This window comes from Oncorhynchus mykiss, chromosome 16 (genome assembly GCF_013265735.2).
Source record: "Oncorhynchus mykiss isolate Arlee chromosome 16, USDA_OmykA_1.1, whole genome shotgun sequence".
NCBI classification, from domain to species: Eukaryota; Metazoa; Chordata; class Actinopteri; order Salmoniformes; family Salmonidae; genus Oncorhynchus; species Oncorhynchus mykiss.
The window spans coordinates 44,567,050-44,590,099 of NC_048580.1; the positions used below are offsets into that span (position 1 = coordinate 44,567,050).

The 23,050-nt window shown below is 44.1% G+C and overlaps 1 protein-coding gene across 2 annotated transcripts in view; it reads right to left on the minus strand.

Moving 5' to 3' along the window:
• The window catches only part of cd34a (CD34a molecule), a 36,013-nt gene that overhangs the window by 6,849 nt on the left and 6,114 nt on the right, over positions 1-23,050 (minus strand). Inside the window, exons 2-5 of one of the 2 annotated variants that reach the window (NM_001281360.1) lie at positions 3,694-3,924; positions 3,310-3,339; positions 2,548-2,843; positions 1,880-1,960 (exon numbers count right to left, since the gene is read on the minus strand). In NM_001281360.1, the coding sequence (NP_001268289.1) occupies positions 1,880-1,960; positions 2,548-2,843; positions 3,310-3,339; positions 3,694-3,924 (638 nt within the window). The remainder of the gene's footprint in view (positions 1-1,879; positions 1,961-2,547; positions 2,844-3,309; positions 3,340-3,693; positions 3,925-23,050) is intronic. The other variant, XM_021564414.2, reaches the window with a different exon arrangement.

Consider the following 23,050-nt stretch of genomic DNA (forward strand, 5'->3'; position numbering starts at 1 on the left):
TTCCGGATCTCTATGTTCATCACAGTGGGCCTCTCAAATAAAATGTTATTTGTCACATGCAATGCACGTGAAATGCCTGCTTACGAACCCTTCCCAACAAGGCAGAGTAAAAAATATATACTAAAAATAATAACACAAGGGTAATAAATATATATAATAGTATTGAAATATGATTCCATATGTGTTATTTCATAGTTTTGATGTCTTCACTATTATTCTACAATGTAGAAAATAGTAAAAAATAAAGAAAAAGCCTTCAATGAGTAGGTGTGTCCAAACTTTTGACTGGTACTGGATATATATTTACTGCAGATGACCATATTAATGGACACTACTCTAGGTGTGACAGGACCAAAGATTGAATCACCTGACAAAGTAAATGCATTTTCTTGTCTATACATAGTAGTCATCAGCATACATTACCACACTTGCTTTTTAAATTACAAATGGTAAATAATTTGTAAAAATGTAGCAGAAGGGGCCTAGACAGCTGTCTTGCGGAATCCCACAGCTTAGGTGTATACTGTATGAGAAACTTCCATTAATAGAAATCTGTGTTCTTCTGGATAGATAGCTTTCCATCCAGGATAGAGAAGTGGATGTGAATCCATAACACTTGAGTTTACCTGTCAATAGCACATGATCAATTACATCGAAAGAAACACTAACGTCTAACAACACTGTACCCACTAACTTCCTGCCATCCATACTCTTTAGCCAATCACCTGTCATTTGGGCTAAGGCCGTACATGAACAAGGGAACAGCTTAGTAGAAGTTGAAGTCGGATTTGAAGTCAAAATCGAGGTTGGTGTCCAGAAGAAGTGCTTTGACATATGTAATAATAGTATGAACTTTCTGTACAAAAAAAGTATAGATAAAACACAAAAAAGTCACTAAATAGCAAACTCGGGTAGGAACTCGTAAGATGTCACCCTTCTCCGTCGCGCCTCACTCTTAAACCACGACTCCATGTCTGCATTTCTATTTCTAGGTCTGCGAGAGTGCTGTTTTCTATTGACATTTGAGTGAGACGAATGTGTCTGTTCTTTATAACAATTGTGTTATTATTAGGTGCTGCTATTTATAGGGAGTGTTGACTGGTTCTTCAGAAAAAGGGACTGCTTCTCATGGGAATTTACAGGGCACATTTTTTTGAGACCACATTACATGATTTTTCTCATTGAGAGATTTTCCTCTTCTTTGGAATGGATCTCATTTAATGGAAAGGGAAAGGGGAATACCTAGTCAGTTGCCAGCGACTCACGCTACACCCCTACTATTCTTCCACTGACCTTAGACCCCTAAAGCCCACAGAGGCGTCCAGGGAGGAGACATCAGTCCTCATCCTCATTTATCTCCTATGACGACAGACAGATGGATGATTTAGAACGGCTAAAGAATATCTGAGAAAACATCTGCCTTTATCAGGACCCATATTTCCAACGAGCAGTTTGAGACATATTAATCTTCCCGTGGCTAAGTGGAATGAAACAGAGACTTTCTCCCGGGCCAAGGTGCTGGGAGCCAGATAAGGGCCAGGGTATAAAGGAATGTGGCACCAGGATTGAGGGGTAAGGGGCCACAACTTTTTCCTCCTGTCTGTCTATCTCTGTCTGTATGTCGGTCTCACAGGTAGCTGGTTGGTACAGGCGGATATCTCTGTTAGTGTTGTGGTTGGGAAAAGAGTACAGCACAGTATACACTGGTAGAGGATGGGGGAGGGTAACTGTACCAGGTATACCCTTGTTAATGGCTTAGACTGTACTGTACTGTGACAGATGAGACCTGGTCATGTGGTACACCACAGAGGCTAATAGGGCATGTGAAAAGCCCATAAGGATGTATTTCATAACAACAGTAAAACATGTCGATACTCACACAGCTAGTTTCTGAAGAAAGCTCCACCTTGACTGTGTCTTTGTCCTTCACTGCCTCCTTGTCCACACACTCAACAGTGGGCTGCAGAGACAGAGACGGCATAAAGCTTTCAACTCAGTAATTGACATCAGTTTTGTAAACGTATCTCTCCATTCACTAATCATCTGCTACATTCCCTCAAATCAAATCAAATTTGATTGGTCACAGGTGTTTAGCAGATGTTATTGGGTGTAGCGAAGTGCTTGTGTTTCTAGCTGCGACAGTGCAGTCATATCTAACCAGTAATATCTAACAATTTCACAACATTCACCCAATACACACAATGGAATGAAATTAAGAATATATAAATATATGGTATATCTGAGCAATGTCAGAGTGGCATAGACTAAGATACAGTAGAATAGTATAGAATACTGTATATACAGTACATATGAGATGAGTAATGCAAGATACGTAAACATTATTAAAGAGACTAGTGTTCCATTTATTAAAGTGGCCAGTGATTTCAAGTCTATGTATATTGGCAGCAGCCCCTTTACATTGAATTATGATACAGGGAATTTGAAAGAAATGTACTGTCTTGAGCCTTCTTTTAGCACGTTAATATGATACAGCATCTAAATGCATTATAGGCATTCCCCACCACGATGTAGTTGGGTATTACTCACAAGAACAAAAACAGGGGCCTGATGCACAACAGGTGCGCCTGGGTCATCAGTAGCTTCAGTGCCCTGTGTGTCGACACCAGGTCCAGCTGTGGTGCCAGAGGTGTCACCTGTGGCTAAGGGGTCATGATCTGGCACCATGGAGGTGAAGGCAGTGTCCTGGTCTGGTACTGGAGTGAAGGTAGTGTCCTGGTCTGGTACTGGAGTACTGGTCCCAGAAGTGTTGTCAGCTGTGGAGTTAGTGACAGTAGTGGCCTTGTCGTCTACAGGGGCTTGGGGTTCGATGGTGGCATCAGTACCTGTTTTTTTTAAACTTTTTTTTAATTGAAAACATACAGTTCTGAATACCCAGTCCCCTTGACCACCCTCCAGAATCCTCACAATCCCACCCACATGCCCCATCACAACCCTAGTTTCTGACCTATCCTAACTCAGTCACCTGATGGAAGACAATGGAGGTGAAGAAGAAAACAAACAAACATGCAACAGGTACTGGTAGAGACAAACTTACTGGACAGGTGGACAGGACAACGTATAATAACAAACCGACAGTTGTGAAAGGGAGGTGACCAAACGAATGGTCAAGTGGATTGAAGTTCATTTGGGAGGAAGACTGTTATTGGGGACGAGTTCTGTTCGGTTTTCGCGACATCTTTCTTTATCAACACAATTCGTATCTAGTTCGATGTTCTTTAAATAGAGAGAAGGAAATGAAGAACAAAAAGTAAGAGGACTATCAGATAAAATAATAATAAACATCAGTACCTTGAGTGTCGTCTGCGTGGGCTGCGACTCCTAAACCGGCAGAGCAGTGCGATCGTTAGAACTCTGAGCACTAGGCCTAGTAGCTCTGCTGAGGTTATAAATGTCATTAAATGCATTACGAATGGGTGGAATGTAATTCACTTATAGATGATTGACCATTGGTTAATGGAAAGGTATTATACTCATTACTCTACCCTATAGTCATTATCCAGAGCTATACAAAGTCTCTACTTCTATCAATATTATTTTCCTATCATTTTAATAGGCGCAGTAAAAGCCCATCTTAAAATCATGATCCATTGTCATCTCCTTGGATCCTCCATAGCATATAGGCCTAACTACTGACTTCAAAGGTTTGATGTGGACTTTGGTCAGGGATCTTACCTGTTGCATCTGTGGGTGCAGCACCCAGGGCGTCTGTGGGTGCAGCCCCCGGTGTGTATGTGGGTGCAGCACCTGGGGCGTCTGTGGGTGCAGCACCTGGGGCGTCTGTGGGTGCAGCACCTGGGGCGTCTGTGGGTGCAGCACCTGGGGCGTCTGTGGGTGCAGCACCAGGGGAATCTTTGGCATCGGATGTATAAGGTGTATCAATGGAATCTTGACAGTGAACTTCATCTGGGCGAGAGAAACCAACATGAATCAACATGTAGACCTGATACCATTGATAAGATACACTAAGATACACTGACCAAAAGTATGTGGACACATGCTTGTTGAACATCTCATTCCAATATCATGGGCATTAATATGGAGCTGGTCCCCTCTTTGCTGCTACAACAGCCTCCAGTCTTCTGGGAAGGCTTTCCACTAGATGTTGGAACATTGCTGTGGGGACTTGCTTCCATTCAGCCAAAAGAGTATTAGTGAGGTCGGGCACTGATGTTGGGCAATTAGGCATGGCTTGCAGTCAGCATTCCAATTAATAACGCAGGTGTTTGATGGGGTTGAGGTCGGGGCTCTGTACAGGCCAGTTAAGTTCTTCCACACCGATCTCGACAAACCAGTTCTGTATGGACCTTGCTTTGTGCCTGGGGGCATTGTCATGCTGAAACAGGAAAGGGCATTTCCCAAAATGGTGCCACAAAGTTAGAAGCACAGGATCATCTAGAATGTCATTGTATGCTGTAGCGTTAAGGTTTCCCTTCATTGGAATAACAGCCCCAGGCCATTATTCCTCCTCCACCAAACTTTAAAGATGGCACTATGCATTGGGGCAGGTAGTGTGATTCACCACTCCAGAGAACGCTTTTCCACTGCTCCAGAGTCCAGAGGACAGACAATTTCTACGCGCAACGCACTTCAGCAGTCGGGGGTGACGTTTTGTGAGCTTGAGTGGCCTACCACCTTGCGGCTGAGCCTTTGTTGCTCCTAGATGTTTCCACATCACAATAACAGCACTTACAGTTTTCCCGGGGCAGCTCTAGCAGGGCAGAAATTTAACGAACTGACTTGTTGGAAAGGTGGCATCCTATGACAGTGCCATGTTGAAAGTCACAGAGCTCTTCAGTAAGGCAGTATGTGTCCACATACTGTTGTGTATATAGTGTATGTAGCCTTGATCCAAGGCCTTTGTATACCTCACAGAAGGGAGAGCTCAAACACTTCTTTATTTAGTGTTACTTTCCTTTCATAAAGTATCTCGGCACTCTCAAAAAAATTGTCTGTGGTAACTTAGGTGTACGTGTAGGTCTACGTGTCACCACCTAATGCTAACACAGCTATACACCCCAGATTCAGATGGCTAATTTGTGGGTTGACTTTTTTAGCAGGTGGGTGGTGTGTTTGTGTGAATGTGGTCCGGGGGTGGAAGGCAGATTAACCCAGCCTGGCCCCCCGTGATTGCCACCCTGTGCCTCAGCCCACTGACCACCCCAACAGTGGACTGATTTTGTCTGTTTGCTCAGTAACCCTAGGTAGTTAATGGTCAAAGTGTGTGGTACTAGCCTCTACAGACTGCACAAATAAACCCTACCTTCTAAACTCAGGACCCCTGACTCTACACCGACCATCAGGGAAAAAATCACATTTACAAAATAAGATTAGTTAGGCAAGCCTGGATGTTGGTAAAGTCAAGTGAAACTGTATAATTTATTTTATGAGGTCAATTTATTTAGGCCTATTTTATCATGTTTTGTTATTGTTGGAGTCTACGGTTGCTATAGGCTTATTGGTTCTACACTTGCTATTGGGGCCAGAGTGGACATTTACAAGATAACTGACAAATGTTGCTTTAAGCCTACCCTAGAATGCTGATTCATAACGAGCAAGTACATTTTGAAAATCATTTGATATGATTTATCTGTCCAAATGTTGAGCAATTTCAGCATTGTTCCTATGGGCAGATGAGCTAGCTTCTTAGAGATAGGGGGCAGTATTTTCACGTCCGGATGAAAAGCATTCCCAAAGTAAACCGCCTGTTATTGTTATTCAGGCCCAGAAGCTAGGATATGCATATAATAAGTAGATTTGGATAGAAAACACTCTAAAGTTTCTGAAACTGCTAAAATAATGTCTGTGAGTATAACAGAACTGATTTGGCAGGTGAAACCCTGAGGGCAAACCATCCGGGGGGGGGGGGGGGGGGGGGGGGGACTGACATAGTATTTCCCATTGTTTTTCTATTGAAAGCTCTATTTAAAAGGAACCTGGTTGCAGTTCCTATGGCTTCCACTAGATGTCACCAGTCTTTAGAAATTGGTTTTGTTTTTCTTTTGAGAAAGGAAGAAATACTGTTGTTCTTTGTGAGTGTCAAGCCAAGTGGACTCTGTTTGGTGCGCGTGAACTGGAACGCGCTTCAAGTTATTTTTATCCGTTATTGAACACAGTATATCCCATCTTAAATTGTATCGATTATTTACATTTTAGGATACGTTGGATTAGGTTGGATTAGGAACGTTGTTTGAAATGTTTGGACCAAGTTTACAGGTAACTTATTAGATACTTTGTAGTCATGTTGTGCGAGTTGGAACCGGTGTATTTCTGAATTAAATGTGCCAAATAAATAGACATTTTGGGGATATAAAGAAGCACATTATCAAACAAAAGGACCATTTGTGATGTTTCTGGAACATTTTGGAGTGCCAACAGAAGAAGATCTTCAAAGGTAAGGCATTTATTATATCGTTATTTCTGACTTTTGTGTCACCACCTGCCTGGTTGAAAATTATGTTCATGTATTTGTGTGCGGGGCATTGTCCTCAGATAATCGCATGGTCTGCTTTCGCCGTAAAGCCTTTTTGAAATTTTAAACACTGCGGCTGGATCAACAAGAAATTAAGCTTTATTTTGATCTATTACACTTATATTTTCAGTTATCTTGAATGTGGATATTTCTGTAGTTTGAGTTTGGCACTCTGCAGTTTCACTGGGTGTTGTCAAATTGACCCCGCTAAAGAGATTGGCGCGCGGAGGGATCACTAACAGGCTAGTGTGTGAGCTGGTATTCTAGAGTACAAACTCATCGTCACCCAGGCTCCAGAATGCAGGCTAACGCTCCATCTGAAAGGATTGGCCATGCTCTACAACCGTCAATACCCCTCAGCTGGGATATCTAGTTACACTTACAAAGGCACACGTATTATTCTACCCTAACACAGCGGAGGCCTTGTGCTTGTCTCCGTGTGTACAAGTTGTTAAAAGCAGGTTTACTGAGATATGGTACAGTACATGAAGATAACCACTGTTTTCTGGGCACTGGCTCAAAGAGGTAAACTTAGCATATGTCACGTACATTTAGCAAAACACTGTTTTGTAAAACACACATAAAATCAAATAAATAAAAACATCTGTGTATGGCTAACCGGCACTAACTTTACACTGCAAGTTAACAGTTTAAACACTTCCTGATGTGGGTGGAAACAAGTGTGGTTTGTAAAGCCCTATCTATAACGGGAACAGTTATCTACCCAACGCTGAAGCATAATCAGAGCTTATGAGCACACCACAACATGTTATTTATCTTAATAACTTCCTTTTTCTTCTATTGCGATGAATTTAAGAATTGAACATACTGCCAACCACAGATGAGGATGTTAGCCAACCTCTTTGTAAGGTTTAGAAAGTTAGCTAGTTCTAGTTAGCTAGCATTGTCAACAAGTTTAAAGCATTACCTCAATATTTTCCTTGGCTAATAGTTGCCAAGTAGCCACAGTGATAGCGTGTGTACAGAACTGCACACTAAGCCCTGTAAAATGTGCTACAATTCAATCTTGACATTGTGCAGAGCAGGTTATACAATTTAATTGGCTTAGCTGGGAATTAACTCAATGTTTACAAAGGCTCAGTGCAGTCAAAAATGTGAATTTCCTGTGTTTTATATACACATTTACACACTGAGGTTGGAATAATACCATGAAATTGACAATGCCCTTTTAGTGTAAGAGCTGTTTGAAAAGACTGCTTGAAATTTCAGCCTGTTTTGGTGGGATGGAGTTTTGGAATAATTAACTGTAGTCAATGAACAGCATTCTCACATAGGTGTTCTTCTTGCCCAGATGTGTTAGGGCCGTGTGAATAGCGATAGAAATGGATCTCCCAGGGTTCTGTTGGAGTGGGAGGCAAATTGGAGTGGATCCAGTGTGCCTGGCATGCTGGCCTTGATATGGTCCATGAACTGCCTCTCAAGGCACTTCATAATGACCGGAGTGAGTGGGACGGGACGATAGTTATTTGGACATGTCACCTTGGTCTTCTTGGGCACTGGGACGATGGTGGTCTCCTTGAAGCAAGTGGGGACAGCAGGGACAGGGGCAGGTTGAAACGTTCTGAGAAGACGCCCATCAGCTGGTCAGAGCACACGCAAGGGGCCATCTGGGCTGGTGGCTTTGTGAGTATTGATTATTTTGAGAGTTTTCCTCAAGTCGGCCTCGGAGATCGAAAACACCTGGTCGTCCGGAGCGTTCCTGGACGGCTCAGTATCGTCTGCCTCGAAGCGAGCATGGAATGTGTTAAGCACGTCTGGGAGTGAGGCTTCAGTGGACACTGCACAGCTGAGGTCTGATTGAGAAATCTTACCTACCCCACAGCCAAGCCCTTCCGTTAGCCCCCACACTCCACTACCGTGTCAGACCACCACATGAGCTTGCTCTCAGCCCACACACACACACACAGGTGCGCTAAAAAAATCACACTCCACATAAACACACACTGTTTCTTCTTTCCTGTATGAGTATGTTTTGTTTTGGAGGTCTTGGAGCATTGAGCCTGAAAACCAGTGAAAGTCAAACCATTGACCTAGTGTGAGGCGGTGGCCACAATCTCTTCAATACACTCAGCAAACCACAGCCAATGCTACCCTGTCTGTTTTAGCATGTATCACAGTGTGGTGATGAGGCATGGCCGCCATAGGCCACTAAATCATGGGTTGCAGTGTGGCCGTGACAGGGGCCTGGTCCCTGTGGTCTGCCTCTACAGCGTGGCTGTGGCCTGACCCATCAACCGCAATTACACTGTTGGCCCATGATACAGTAGTTAGTAGTAAGGTTCTATGGCCAAGTAAGAGGAGAGGACAGCCATGGATCAGCCTGACAGACTAAAAAGACGTGTCTGTAGATATTTCTGATGGGTTGATCTATGATGAGGAGGTTGACTCCACGGTTATGTTGTCTTAGGGGAGCGGTGTATGTCACTGGATGAGGTCACTGACTTGACATACTTGATATATGTACAACGTGACTGTCTATAGTATCTACATATCCATAAATACGTGTGTACCATCCCCGAAAGTGTGTATTTCACGACCGTACACAATCAGGTTTTTTTTTTATATTGAGAGTTCAAGGGAGGTAAATTGTATTTATAAATCGCAGGTCATTTTAACGATGAGCCACCACCACTATCGCTATGAACGCACACACCCAAATGTGCAGACCTAAAAACGTATGGTACATTCATAAACCCCACAAACACATAATGGGTTCTTCTCCCATGTAGCTCCCCTGTTGGAGCTGATACAGCACTCACTGAAAAACAGTGAGAGTAGTTCTCTTTATTGGCCCTGTTGCCATAGCAAACAAGGTTACCATAGCAGATGTTAGAAGCCCCATGGGCTCTGCTCCTGGCCTGGAGAGAGACCAAGTCCTCCCATCGCTGCTCGGGGTAAACCAACCATGGAGGAGTGGAGGGAGAGGATTATGAGCGGGAGGGAAGATGTCTCTTATCATTAATTTATGTGTGTTGATGTCTGTATGAAAGCCAGATCCCACAGTTGTTTTTGCTTCCCAACCAGCCAGGCAACCTCCATTTGGCCCTTCTAGCTAAATCTGAGATATATGGGCCCTCTATACCTCCCCTTTACACTAATCCTGACACGCATACGCTGAGCGATTGAGCTTGGGGGATTGTGTCTGGACTATTTTATTTTATTTAACCAGGTTGGCCAGTTGAGAACAAGTTCTCATTTACAACTTCGACCTGCCCAAGATAAAGCAAAGCAGTGCGACAGAAACAACACAGAGTTACACATAGGATAAACAAACATACAGTGTGTGCAAATGAAGTAAGAAGGTAAGGCAATAAATTGGCCAATAGTGAAATAGTGGCGAAATAATTACAATAGAGCAATTTACACTGGAGTGATATATGTGCAGATGAGGATGTGCAAGTAAAGATACTGGTGTGCAAAAGAGCAGAATAACAAAAACAAATATGGGGATGAGGTAGGTAGTTGGTTGGATGGGCTATTTACAGATGGGCTGTGTACAGCTGCAGCGATCGGTAAGCTGCTCTTCAAGCTGACGCTTGAAGTTAGTGAGGGAGATAAAAGTCTCCAACTTCAGTGATTTTTTGCAATTCGTTCCAGTCATTGGCAGCAGATAACTGGAAGGAAAGGCGGCCAAAGGAGGTGTTGGCTTTGGGGATGACCAGTGAAATATACAGTGCCTTGCAAAAGTATTCGGCCCCCTTGAACTTTGCGACCTTTTGCCACATTTCAGGCTTCAAACATAAAGATATAAAACTGTATTTTTTTGTGAAGAATCAACAACAAGTGGGACACAATCATGAAGTGGAACGACATTTATTGGATATTTCAAACTTTTTTAACAAATCCAAAACTGAAAAATTGGGCGTGCAAAATTATTCAGCCCCTTTACTTTCAGTGCAGCAAACTCTCTCCAGAAGTTCAGTGAGGATCTCTGAATGATCCAATGTTGACCTAAATGACAAATGATGATAAATACAATCCACCTGTGTGTAATCAAGTCTCCGTATAAATGCACCTGCACTGTGATAGTCTCAGAGGTCCGTCAAAAGCGCAGAGAGCATCATGAAGAACAAGGAACACACCAGGCAGGTCCGAGATACTGTTGTGAAGAAGTTTAAAGCCGGATTTGGATACAAAAAGATTTCCCAAGCTTTAAACATCCCAAGGAGCACTGTGCAAGCGATAATATTGAAATGGAAGGAGTATCAGACCACTGCAAATCTACCAAGACCTGGCCGTCCTTCTAAACTTTCAGCTCATACAAGGAGAAGACTGATCAGAGATGCAGCCAAGAGGCCCATGATCACTCTGGATGAACTGCAGAGATCTACAGCTGAGGTGGGAGACTCTGTCCATAGGACAACAATCAGTCGTATATTGCACAAATCTGGCCTTTATGGAAGAGTGGCAAGAAGAAAGCCATTTCTTAAAGATATCCATAAAAAGTGTCGTTTAAAGTTTGCCACAAGCCACCTGGGAGACACACCAAACATGTGGAAGAAGGTGCTCTGGTCAGATGAAACCAAAATTGAACTTTTTGGCAACAATGCAAAACGTTATGTTTGGCGTAAAAGCAACACAGCTGAACACACCATCCCCACTGTCAAACATGGTGGTGGCAGCATCATGGTTTGGGCCTGCTTTTCTTCAGCAGGGACAGGGAAGATGGTTAAAATTGATGGGAAGATGGATGGAGCCAAATACAGGACCATTCTGGAAGAAAACCTGATGGAGTCTGCAAAAGACCTGAGACTGGGACGGAGATTTGTCTTCCAACAAGACAATGATCCAAAACATAAAGCAAAATCTACAATGGAATGGTTCAAAAATAAACATATCCAGGTGTTAGAATGGCCAAGTCAAAGTCCAGACCTGAATCCAATCGAGAATCTGTGGAAAGAACTGAAAACTGCTGTTCACAAATGCTCTCCATCCAACCTCACTGAGCACGAGCTGTTTTGCAAGGAGGAATGGGAAAAAAAATTCAGTCTCTCGATGTGCAAAACTGATAGAGACATACCCCAAGCGACTTATAGCTGTAATCGCAGCAAAAGGTGGCGCTACAAAGTATTAACTTAAGGGGGCTGAATAATTTTGCACGCCCAATTTTTCAGTTTTTGATTTGTTAAAAAAGTTTGAAATATCCAATAAATGTCGTTCCACTTCATGATTGTGTCCCACTTGTTGTTGATTCTTCACAAAAAAATACAGTTTTATATCTTTATGTTTGAAGCCTGAAATGTGGCAAAAAGTCGCAAAGTTCAAGGGGGCCGAATACTTTCGCAAGGCACTGTACCTGCTGGAGCACGTGCTATGGGTGGGAGTTGCTATGGTGACCAGTGAGCTGAGATAAGGCGGAGCTTTACCTAGCAAAGACTTATAGATGACCTGGAGCCAGTGGGTTTGGCGGTGAATATTTAGCGAGGACCAGCCAACAAGAGCACACAGGTCGCAGTGGTGAGTAGTATATGGGGCTTTGGTGACAAAACAGATGGCACTGTGATAGACTGCATCCAATTTGATGAGTAGAGTGTTGGAGGCTATTTTGTAAATTACATCACCAAAGTCAAGGATTGGTAGGATGGTCAGTTTTACGAGGGTATGCTTGGCAGCATGAGTGAAGGAGGCTTTGTTGCAAACTAGGAAGCCGATACTAGGTTTAACTTTGGATTGGAGATGCTTAATGTGTGTCTTGAAGGAGAGTTTACAGTCTAACCAGACACCTAGGTATTTATAATTGACCACATATTCTAGGTTCAGAACCGTCCAGAGTAGCGATTTCCCGTTCGGGTGGGTGGGTGTGGGCAGCGATCGGTTGAAGGGCATGCAATTTGTTTTACTAGCATTTAAGAGCAGTTGGAGGCCACAGAAGGAGTGTTGTATGGCGTTGAAGCTTGTTTGGAGGTTTGCTTACACAGTGTCCAAAGAAGGACCAGATGTATACAGAATGGTGTCGTCTGCGTAGAGGTGGATCAAAGAATCACCCTCAGCAAGAGCGACATCATTGATATATACAGAGAAAAGAGTTTGCCTGAGAATTGAACCCTGTGGCACCCCCATAGAGAATGCCAGAGGTTCGGACAACAGGGCCTCAGAGTTCAGTGTGTCAAATCGATCTGAGAAGTAATTGGTGAACCAGGCGAGGAAGTCATTAGAGAAACCAAGGATGTTGAGTCTGCCGATAAGAATACGGTGATTAACAGAGTCGAAAGCCTTGGCCAGGTCGATGAAGACGGCTGCACAGTACTGTCTTTTATCGATTGGCGGTTATGATAACATTTAGGACCTTGAGCATGGCTGAGGTGCATACGTGATCAGCTCTGAAACCAGATTGCATAGTGGAGAAGGTACAGTGGGATTAGAAATTGTCGGAGATCCCTTTGTTCACTTGGCTTTCGAAGACTTTAGAAAGGCAGGGCAGGATGGATATAGGTCTGTAACAGTTTGGGTGAAGCGTGTCTCCCCCTTTGAAGAGGGGATGACCGTGGCAGCTTTCCAATCTTTACGAATCTCAGACGATACGAAAGAGAGGTTGAACAGACTACTAATAGGGGTTGCAACAATGGCGGTGGATAATTGTAGGAAGAAAGGGTCCAGATTGTCTAGCCCAACTGATTTGTAGGGATCCAGATTTTGCCTCTCTTTCAGAACATCAGCTGTCTGGATTTGGGTGAAGGAGAAGCAGGGGGGCTTGGGCCAGTTGTTGCGGGGTGTGCAGAGCTGTTGGCCGGGGTTGGGGTAGCCAGGTGGAAAGCATGGCCAGCCGTAGAGAAATGCTTATTGAAATTCTCGATTATCATGGATTTATCAGTGGTGACAGTGTTTCCTAGTCTCAGTGCAGTGGGCAGCTGGGAGGAGGTGCTCTTATTCTCCATAGTCTTTACAGTGTCCCAACACTTTTTGGAATTACTGCTGCAGGATGTAAATTCCTGTTTGAAAAAGCTAGCCTTTGCTTTCCTAACTGACTGTGTGTATTGCTTCCTGGCTTCCCTGAAAAGTTGCATATCGAGGGGACTAGAGAGAGTTATACACATGAATCTATTCACCCATAATAGTTGATGGCTGCTGTTTTTACGGTTCAATTCATTGCACATATACACAGCGGTACACAGACAATGAAACCAAAAGATCCGACAATCCAAGCGGATATAGTTGTTGAATTTGAGGACAGACTCTTACAGTGAGAGTTTGAGATGTGACTGTGGGTGTGTCTGTGTTTGTGCAGAGAGGAGTCCAGTGTGTGTGTGTGTATATGTGTCGCCAGCTCCTCTCAGACAGGGTCCAGGCCCTATCCAGCTCTGTGGAGAGTGTTTCCGGGCCCCTCACTCTGATGTCATCGTGGCACCAACGGAACAGATTGTGTTCCTGAGCAGCTCGGGTCTCCAAAACGAAACGCATAACATTTGGTTGCCAGATTTGCAAGAGCGCAGAGGGGAAAGATTGCAAGAGGATAATTTGTTTGTTCCGCACTGCTAGTGCACATGGCAGAGCAGTGTAGTGAGTCTGTGGGTCAGGAACGGGGCAGCCAGTATACCTAACCCACTTGGAAAACACACACACAGGGAGTGTGACAGGACCCATGCCAGGTGAGATGATGACAGCTCGGGGTAAAAACTGTTTGATCACAGCAGGACCAACGGTGGTCGATGGTCCCGTCACATCGACACCGTGGTGAAGAAGGAACAACAGTGCCTCAACCTTCAGGCGGCTGAAGAAGTGAAATGTCCACAGATTCACTGTTGAGAGCTGGCTGCATCAACACCTGGTACGACGACTGCACAGTCCTGAACCGCAAGGCTCTTCAGAGGGTGGTACGGTCAGCCCGGCACGCTATCGGGGCACGCTGCCTGCCCTCCAGGATATTTACAGCACTCAGTGTCGAAGGAAGGCCAAGAAAGTCATTAAGGACCTCAGGCACCCAGGCCACAGACTGTACAAGTGCATCAGAGCTGTGACCAAGAGGCTTGGAAATAGCTTCTATCGATAGGCCATCAGATTGTTGAACAGAAATCACAAGCTGTCTACCGGGCCGGTACTCTGTCCTGCACCTTAGACTTTTTTGCACACATAGTAACAAACACTCAGTCACACAAAACACACACAAGCTACACACACAGACTCCTGAACTCTCTCTCTCTCACACACACACACACACACACACACACACACACACACACACACACACACACACACACACACAGAGAGAAAGTGCCATTAAAAGCAGGAACAGGATGTCATCTTATGTTTTCACCTTCCTAATATTGAGTTGGACCCCCTTTTGTCCTCAGAAAAGTCTCCATTCATGGACGACAAGGTGTCGAAAGCATTCCACAAGGGGGGCTGACCCATGTTGACTCCAATGCCACAGTGTCAAGTGCTGGGCCATTCATGATACACACAGGAAACTACCTACTACCATACCCCGTGCAAAGGCACTTCAATCTTTTGTCTTGCCCATTCACCCGCTGAATGGCACACATACACAATCCATGTCTCAAGTCTAAAAACTCATTCTTTAACCTGTCTCCTCCCCTTCATCTACACTGATTAAAGTGGATTTAACAGGTGGCATCAATGAGGGATCATAGCTTTCACCTGGATTCACCTGGTCAGTCTATGTCATGGAAAGAGCAGGTGTTCATAATGTTTTGTACACTCAGTGTATTTGTATTTGTTATGGATCACCATTAGTTCCTGCCAAGGCAGCAGCTACTCTTCCTGGTGTTTATTATGGATCCCCATTAGTACCTGCCAAGGCAGCAGCTACTCATCCTGGTGTTTATTATGGATCCCCATTAGTACCTGCCAAGGCAGCAGCTACTCATCCTGGTGTTTATTATGGATCCCCATTAGTACCTGCCAAGGCAGCAGCTACTCATCCTGGGGTTTATTATGGATCCCCATTAGTACCTGCCAAGGCAGCAGCTACTCATCCTGGGGTTTATTATGGATCCCCATTAGTACCTGCCAAGGCAGCAGCTACTCATCCTGGGGTTTATTATGGATCCCCATTAGTACCTGCCAAGGCAGCAGCTACTCATCCTGGGGTTTATTATGGATCCCCATTAGTACCTGCCAAGGCAGCAGCTACTCATCCTGGGGTTTATTATGGATCCCCATTAGTACCTGCCAAGGCAGCAGCTACTCATCCTGGGGTTTATTATGGATCCCCATTAGTACCTGCCAAGGCAGCAGTTACTCATCCTGGTGTTTATTATGGATCCCCATTAGTTCCTGCCAAGGCAGCAGCTACTCTTCCTGGTGTTTATTATGGATCCCCATTAGTACCTGCCAAGGCAGCAGCTACTCATCCTGGTGTTTAATATGGATCCCCATTAGTTCCTGCCAAGGCAGCAGCTACTCTTCCTGGTGTTTATTATGGATCCCCATTAGTTCCTGCCAAGGCAGCAGCTACTCATCCTGTTGTTTATTATGGATCCCCATTAGTTCCTGCCAAGGCAGCAGCTACTCTTCCTGGTGTTTATTATGGATCCCCATTAGTTCCTGCCAAGGCAGCAGCTACTCATCCTGTTGTTTATTATGGATCCCCATTAGTTCCTGCCAAGGCAGCAGCTACTCTTCCTGGTGTTTATTATGGATCCCCATTAGTTCCTGCCAAGGCAGCAGCTACTCTTCCTGGGGTCAAACAAAGTTAAGGCAATTATACATTTTTTTTAACATTACAATATATTCACAACATATTAAGTGTGTGCCCTCAGGCCTATTTACAACACAAAATCCATGTGTTCATGTGTGTGTGTATAGTGTGTATGTTATGTGTGTGTATGCATGTGTCTGTGCCTGTGTTTGTTGCTTTACAGTCTCTGCTGTTCCATAAGGTGTATTTTTTATCTGGTTTTTAAATCTAATTGTACTTCTTGCATGAGTTACTTGATGTGGAATAGAGTTCCATGTAGTCATGGCTCTATGTAGTACTGTGCGCCTCCCATCGTCTGTTCTGGACTTGGGGACTTTGAAGAGACCTCTTGTGGCATGTCTTGTGGGGTATGCATTGATGTCTGAGCTGTGTGCCAGTAGTTCAAACAGACAGCTCGGTGCATTCAACATGTCAATACCTCTCACACATACAAGTAGTGATGAAGTCAATCTCTCCTCCACTTTGAGCCAGGAGAGATTGACATGCATATTATTAATGTTAACTCCCTGTGTACATCCAAGAACCATTCTTAGTATATATTTTTGGTGTATATACGCATAGATTGCATTTGGATTACTGATAGTGTTCGAGTTGTTAACTGGATTCATTGACATCTCTTGATTTCTATTGTTGATTATTTGTGTACTTGTTTGACATTTTACTGCACTGTTAGGGGCTAGTAAAACAAGGACTTCTCTGCACCCGCTATAACATCTGCTAAACTGTGCACGCAACCAGTACACTTTGATTTGATTTGAACGGAAACAGAGAGACGTCTTGATGAGCACGCCTAATAGAAGAGGTCATGGAGAACAGTGGAACATGTCCACTCACCTCAAGCCGCAGTGAATCTTCATGTGTGCGTTTGGTATCCGTGTGTGTGACCTTGCGCTAGAAAATGACCCAGTGTACCCCACATCTCCCCAGGAGGGTCTAAGGAGCACACAACTGAGGTTTGAGTGACTTTTGCCATTTGGCTGCTGTAAACGATCTGGCTGAACACGGCCGACTCCCCAGCCCAGCCAGGAGGAATGTCGTGTGGAGAGATCAACAAACTGTGTGGCATCATGTTTCCTCTGCACCACTGGCCATGCCACGTATCTGTCTGCTTTCGTCGCCCACCACAATGCCTCAATTACAGACCATTAAACCATGATTTACTGGGCTCTTTTGTAGATGCTTGCTTTTGGTATTACAGCGTCTGAATATGACTAAAATGTCATGTAAATATTATTACGTATTTGCTGATTTATTGTGAAGATGTCTGCTATTCGCACTTACTCTCACGTGTCCCTGTCTCTTCCTCGCTCCCTCTACTCTTCCTTCCGAAACCTTTTCCCATTGCGATAGCCATCTCTGACCCTTTTTGTTATCCTAGTGTAAGAGATGCAGGGTGGGGAAGGAGAATAGAGACTGAACCAAAACAAACATCTCCACACTGAATTAAAGGGTCACGCAGAGAACATGGCCTCTCTAACCCTTCTGTAATTAGGGCCTGGGGAGGGCTGTGGATGTGGCCTGGCCTGTAGCAGGGTAGGGTCCTGGGGGCCTCCAACAGGGTGGGGTTCAGCACTGCAGATGTCAGTCTCCCTGGGGAATCCCTGTCTGTCTCTTTCCCTAGCCCTGCCTAGTCTCAGGCAGACGATCAGGAGCCCCTTGACGTCAGAAGCCGCTCAGAGACAGACAGGCCTCAGGCTCGGCCTACACCCTTGGGCTCACCTCCGAACTGAAGGGGAGGCAAACTCAAATAATACACAAAAATAACTTCCTTAGGACGGCAAGAACTATTAAGCAGCACTTCATTAACACAGCAGTTACTTCGTCAATACAGTGCACTAATACTTCTTGGACAGAATGCGTTTGTCAATGCATCATCAGCTTCTGGAGACACTCACAAAGGAGGCACACTTGGCTAAGCTTATGAACCAATATTTATTTTCTGGGCTCGGGAACTTCCCCCTCCCTCGGGTGATGTGCCTTAATGCACGCTAACAGGTACATTTTGTTAACCACAAACTAATTTCCACAAGCAGACTGACATAGATGGCAGTTCCTGCAACAACAGGAACCACAGTTATAGATTTTTAAAAAGGCACACATCATTATTAGCGATAATAAGTACATATACAGTGCCTTCAAAGTATTCATACCTCTTGACTTTTCCCACATTATTGTGTTACAGTGGGATTAAAATGTATTTAATTGTCACTTTTTTGTCAATGATCTACACAAAATACTAATGTCAAAAGGAGAAGAAAAATGCAAACATTTGTAAAAAAATAAAATAAAAAAAACATGGGAAAAAAAATACACATTGATATATAGTATATTGATTAGATAAGTATTCAACCCCCTGAGTTGTTAGAATCACCTTTGGCAGCGATTACAGCCGTGAGTCTCTCAGTGAGTCTAAGATCAACATTTGCCCAGTATTCTTTTCAAAATTCTTCAAGTTGTCAAAGTTGGTTGTTGATCATTGCTAGACAACCATTTTTAGGTCTTGCCATAGATTTACAAACAGATGTAAGTCAAAACGGTAACTTGGCCATTCAGGACCATTCACTGTCTTCTTGGTAAGCAACTCCAGTGTAGATTTGGCCTTCTGTTTAAGGTTACTGTCCTGGTGAAAGATTATTTCATCTGGTGGAAAGCAGACAGCCAGGTTTTCCTCTAGGATTTTGACTGTGTTCCATTCTGTTTCTTTTTTTATCCGGAAGATTTTTCCAGTCCTTAACAATTTACCAGCATACCCATAACATCATGCAGCTACCACTATGCTGAAAATATGGAGATTGGTACTCAGTAATATGTTGTGTTGGATTTGCGCCAAACATAACACTTTGTATTCAGGACAAAAAGTGAATTTATTTTCATTTTTTGTAGTATTACTTTAGTGCCTCGTTGCAAACAGAATGCATGTTTTGGAATATTCTTTGTGCAAAACTGTCAAGGCAAAGGGTGGCAACTTTGAAGAATCTCAAATCTCAAATATATTTTGATGTGTTTAACACTTTTTTGTTTACTACAAGTGTTATTTCATAGTGTTGATGTCTTCACTATTATTCTACAATGTAGAAAATAGTACATCTTGAATGAGTAGGTGTGTCCAAACATTTGACTGATACTGTATGTCGGCTCAATTGGTAATTCCCTTTCAATTTCAATTGCGCTATAAAACTGAAGTCTCGTGTTCTCCTAATAGAGCCCCCCCCCCCCCCTCCCCTCCCCGCCTCAGACCCAGGCCAGGGTGGATTTCCACGGAGGCTGAAAAGGGATCCCATTCCTACTAGTCAGAAAGTCAACCAAGTCCATCTGTACTGGTCACTGTGGGGACAACTCCTTGAAACAAAGAACATTACAGTTCAAGTCCCGTTGATGGGATAGTCTTGAACAAGTTAAAATCAGCATAAAAAAAACTATAGCAGAATTGGTCAGCAGCCTGTAAAACGGCTGCTATCCACTGTGGCAACATCTTAGTGTTTTTCGCGACCGACGGTGGAATGTTATGATCCATGCACATCCTTGGACAGGATATGGCTCTCAAGGCACGCGGCATGCTGAGACTTCACTAAGCCTCAGAGGTGAGTATGCTGGGGCCATCGATAATACCCAGCAGGCCTCCCATAGAAACACACACAGCAGGTTCACCAGTTACCTCATAACGACAGAGAGCCATCACTCATAGGCTACATGTAAGGTTCTATACTGCCACAGGCATATTTCAAAATATTGTGACTGTCACAACTTTGTTGTGGACTATGCCAAGAATCGATTTCCATAAGTCTGCTTTTGAAATCAATTCTAGGGCAAAAAGGCCTGAATGTGGATGAGGCTTTGTTATAAGCTTAATAAATGGGCATGGTATTTTTCCAGCACTAACAACGCTCTCATCAAAATAGTTTGGGCAGGCAGCCCCTCCGTAACTTAAGCCTCTGTTTCCTAAATAGTCCATTCATCTCATTACTGAAGAATAGGACTGGGCCGGCTCCTCGCTCCTCTACACCAAAGTTGCATCCCAAGTGGCAACCTATTCCCTACATAGTGTACTACCAAGGCCCATAGAGCTCCAGTCAAAAGTAGTGCATTATGTAGGGAATAGGGTGCGATTTGGGATACAGACCAAATACCAGCTGCTCTGACAGGCCTGTTCCTCGCCTCACAGCTCCCACTGTCAGAACCAAAGCTGCCTGGGCTGTTACTGTTGCTGAGTGCAGATTTTGCTGGATGAGTTCCCACAGCTTTTTGACATCAGAGTGGGAAGAGAATGGGGAGAGGCTGTGTTTAGGATATCTACATTTATAGTCCTCCTCCACTGGATGGCTTTATGCAGTGGTTCAGGGAGTGAAGAATAAAAGACTGACTGGTTAAACGCCCTGATTACCCCGCACATTGAGACCTTCCCAGACACCAGGGCCCCTACACACACACACACACACACACACACACACACACACACACACACACACACACACACACACACACACACACACACACACACACACACACACACACACACACACACACACACAGAGAGAGAGAAAGTGCCATTAAAAGCAGGAACAGGATGTAATCTTATGTTTTCCAATTAGCCAGCAGCATAAAGGGCCCCAACGAGTTTCTAGCTGAACATTAATTACCAGGAGCAATTACTCTAGCAGTGAAAGGGCCTCAGCCAACCCTCATTAAAAATCCTTTGTTCCCCAGGCTAAACTAAACACCCTTGAGAGCCGTGCCTCACTCTGCCTTCTCTTGACAAGCATGTCTTGCCTTCGATGTACACTTGCCATACACTTACTGTTCTTGTAAACCCACTGTGGTTTTCTATTCTGACAATCTGTGACGTCAAATGACCATGAGTTAAATTTGTTATAAGGTTTCAACACAGAGGCTGAGCTCATGTAAGCATTGGAGAAAGACGCACAGACACAGCGTGAGTCCATGTCGGTGTTTTGAAATGTCCCCTAATTTCATGGTTGTTCATTAGATTCACTGACTTTAGTCTGGAGGAGTGTTGTCTAGAAGCTCCCAAAATGTTTCTTCTCTCTGGCAGTTTGCGGTGGTGAGTTGAAATGAAAGAGAATGTGGCGGAGACGAGTTGAATGTTGTTGCTCCTTGGTATAATCCCAAATGGCACCGTAATTCCCTAGTGGAGTGGAATCATTTTGACCAGGGTCCATAGGGCTCTGTTAAAAAGTTGTGCACCATGTTGAGAAGAGGGTGGTATTTGGGATGCAGCTTTTGTTAAAGCCACAACAGCTGTGAAACTGTACCAGGGGAATAAGGAACAAAAAGATTGCTAGAAACAGTCATAATGATGAGAACAATATTTGAATGGTAACACACCGTCTCTAATTCATTAAGACTGTTTAGCTGGGTAAATATTGTTGCTAGAGTCTACAGTCTTTTGTCTTTGTCCAGTCCCTTGTCCTGGAAAGGTAATTGTCGGCAGTAGTGATTGTGCTTAACCTTGGGTTTGTTGCCTTCGTTTAAGTTTTGATAGAAGCCAATGCCCAAATTGAGATTTTCTGTTGAAGAGAACGGCTCTTTGTTATTGGAGGAGGTCTTTGATATGGCGTGTGTGTGTGTTGATATAGTCCAGAGTTCGAGGTAATCGACTGGACAAAGGGGAGCGGTTGTGTTTGTTTGTGAGAAAATTTCCTGTCGGGCCCTCGAGCCAGAAATGACACCGACAAACAACATGATTTCAACTTCATTTTGACTGGTACATATGTCTTTACAAAACCACTGAGGAAACTGCCAGTTAACTGTCATCCAGCTCTAGTCCAAAGAGGACACACACCCAACACCCTGCTCTCACTCGGTCATAAGACCGTTATCTGCCAGCCGGTTACATAAAAAAGCCCCACACCCCACTCTGGATGATGTGAGTCCAACGTTAACCATTCTGACTTGGGACTGATGGAATGCCAGTCAATATCCGAGGGCCATGAGAAAATGTGCCAATATTCTGCCCTTGTTTATGTTGGCCGGAGATGTTGTCTGAGAGCATTGCAGAGTCAAAGCATGGAGACTTGAAGGGCACAATCTTATCTCCCCATTGGTAATGGAATGCCTCTCCTTAAACTGAACTTTGTATTTTGTCCGTTAGTTTATATCACAGAAACGAGATTCAGAACCGATCCCACTCCAACTACGGGTACTCTGGCGTCCAACCGGCTCAAACATAGAGCCATCACTTCTCTTTGTGTTGGTCATCACTGTGCTGCTTTGGGTGTCCGTATTTTTGTCCAGACTTTATGCTTCACTGCTAACCTGAATGTCTAGCCAGGCTGTCAAAACATCAATCAAGCGGTTGTCATAGAGACAAAATACTCAGACGTGTAAAAGGACGTGGTGTGAGGAGAGCACAGGATTGGAATTCCCCCAAATGATAGGAATGCACATTGTGTCTGTCTCACTTCAGCCTTTCGGAATGGATGCAAATACTTTGGAATGCAATGGCTCACTCCACTGTGCCACAAGCACTGAGTTAGTGACACATTTAGCAGCTACTGGAGTACCAACCCAACCGTGAAATTAAAACACATTCAAGTGTAATTTTCTCTTCTCCATATAGCTGTAAAGGTAGAGCTAGATCCCCCCCTCTCGACAGACGCCACGGCTCCTCGCGTTCATGTATTCCAAGAGGCGTTGATATGACATCATGCAGCATTTATGACCCAATCCGTTTCAGTGATGCATAATTGACACTGTCTAGATGCTGAATCAAAGCAATGGGAAACGGAAACAAATGATATCAGTGTTCGTGATGAAAGTGCGTAGTTTAAACAGCAGGCTTGGATATGAAGAGAACGTCAGGTTAGCTCAACACACCATTGAGTTGGTTCAGAGTACGGTTACATGCAGTGGCGATTTGAGCA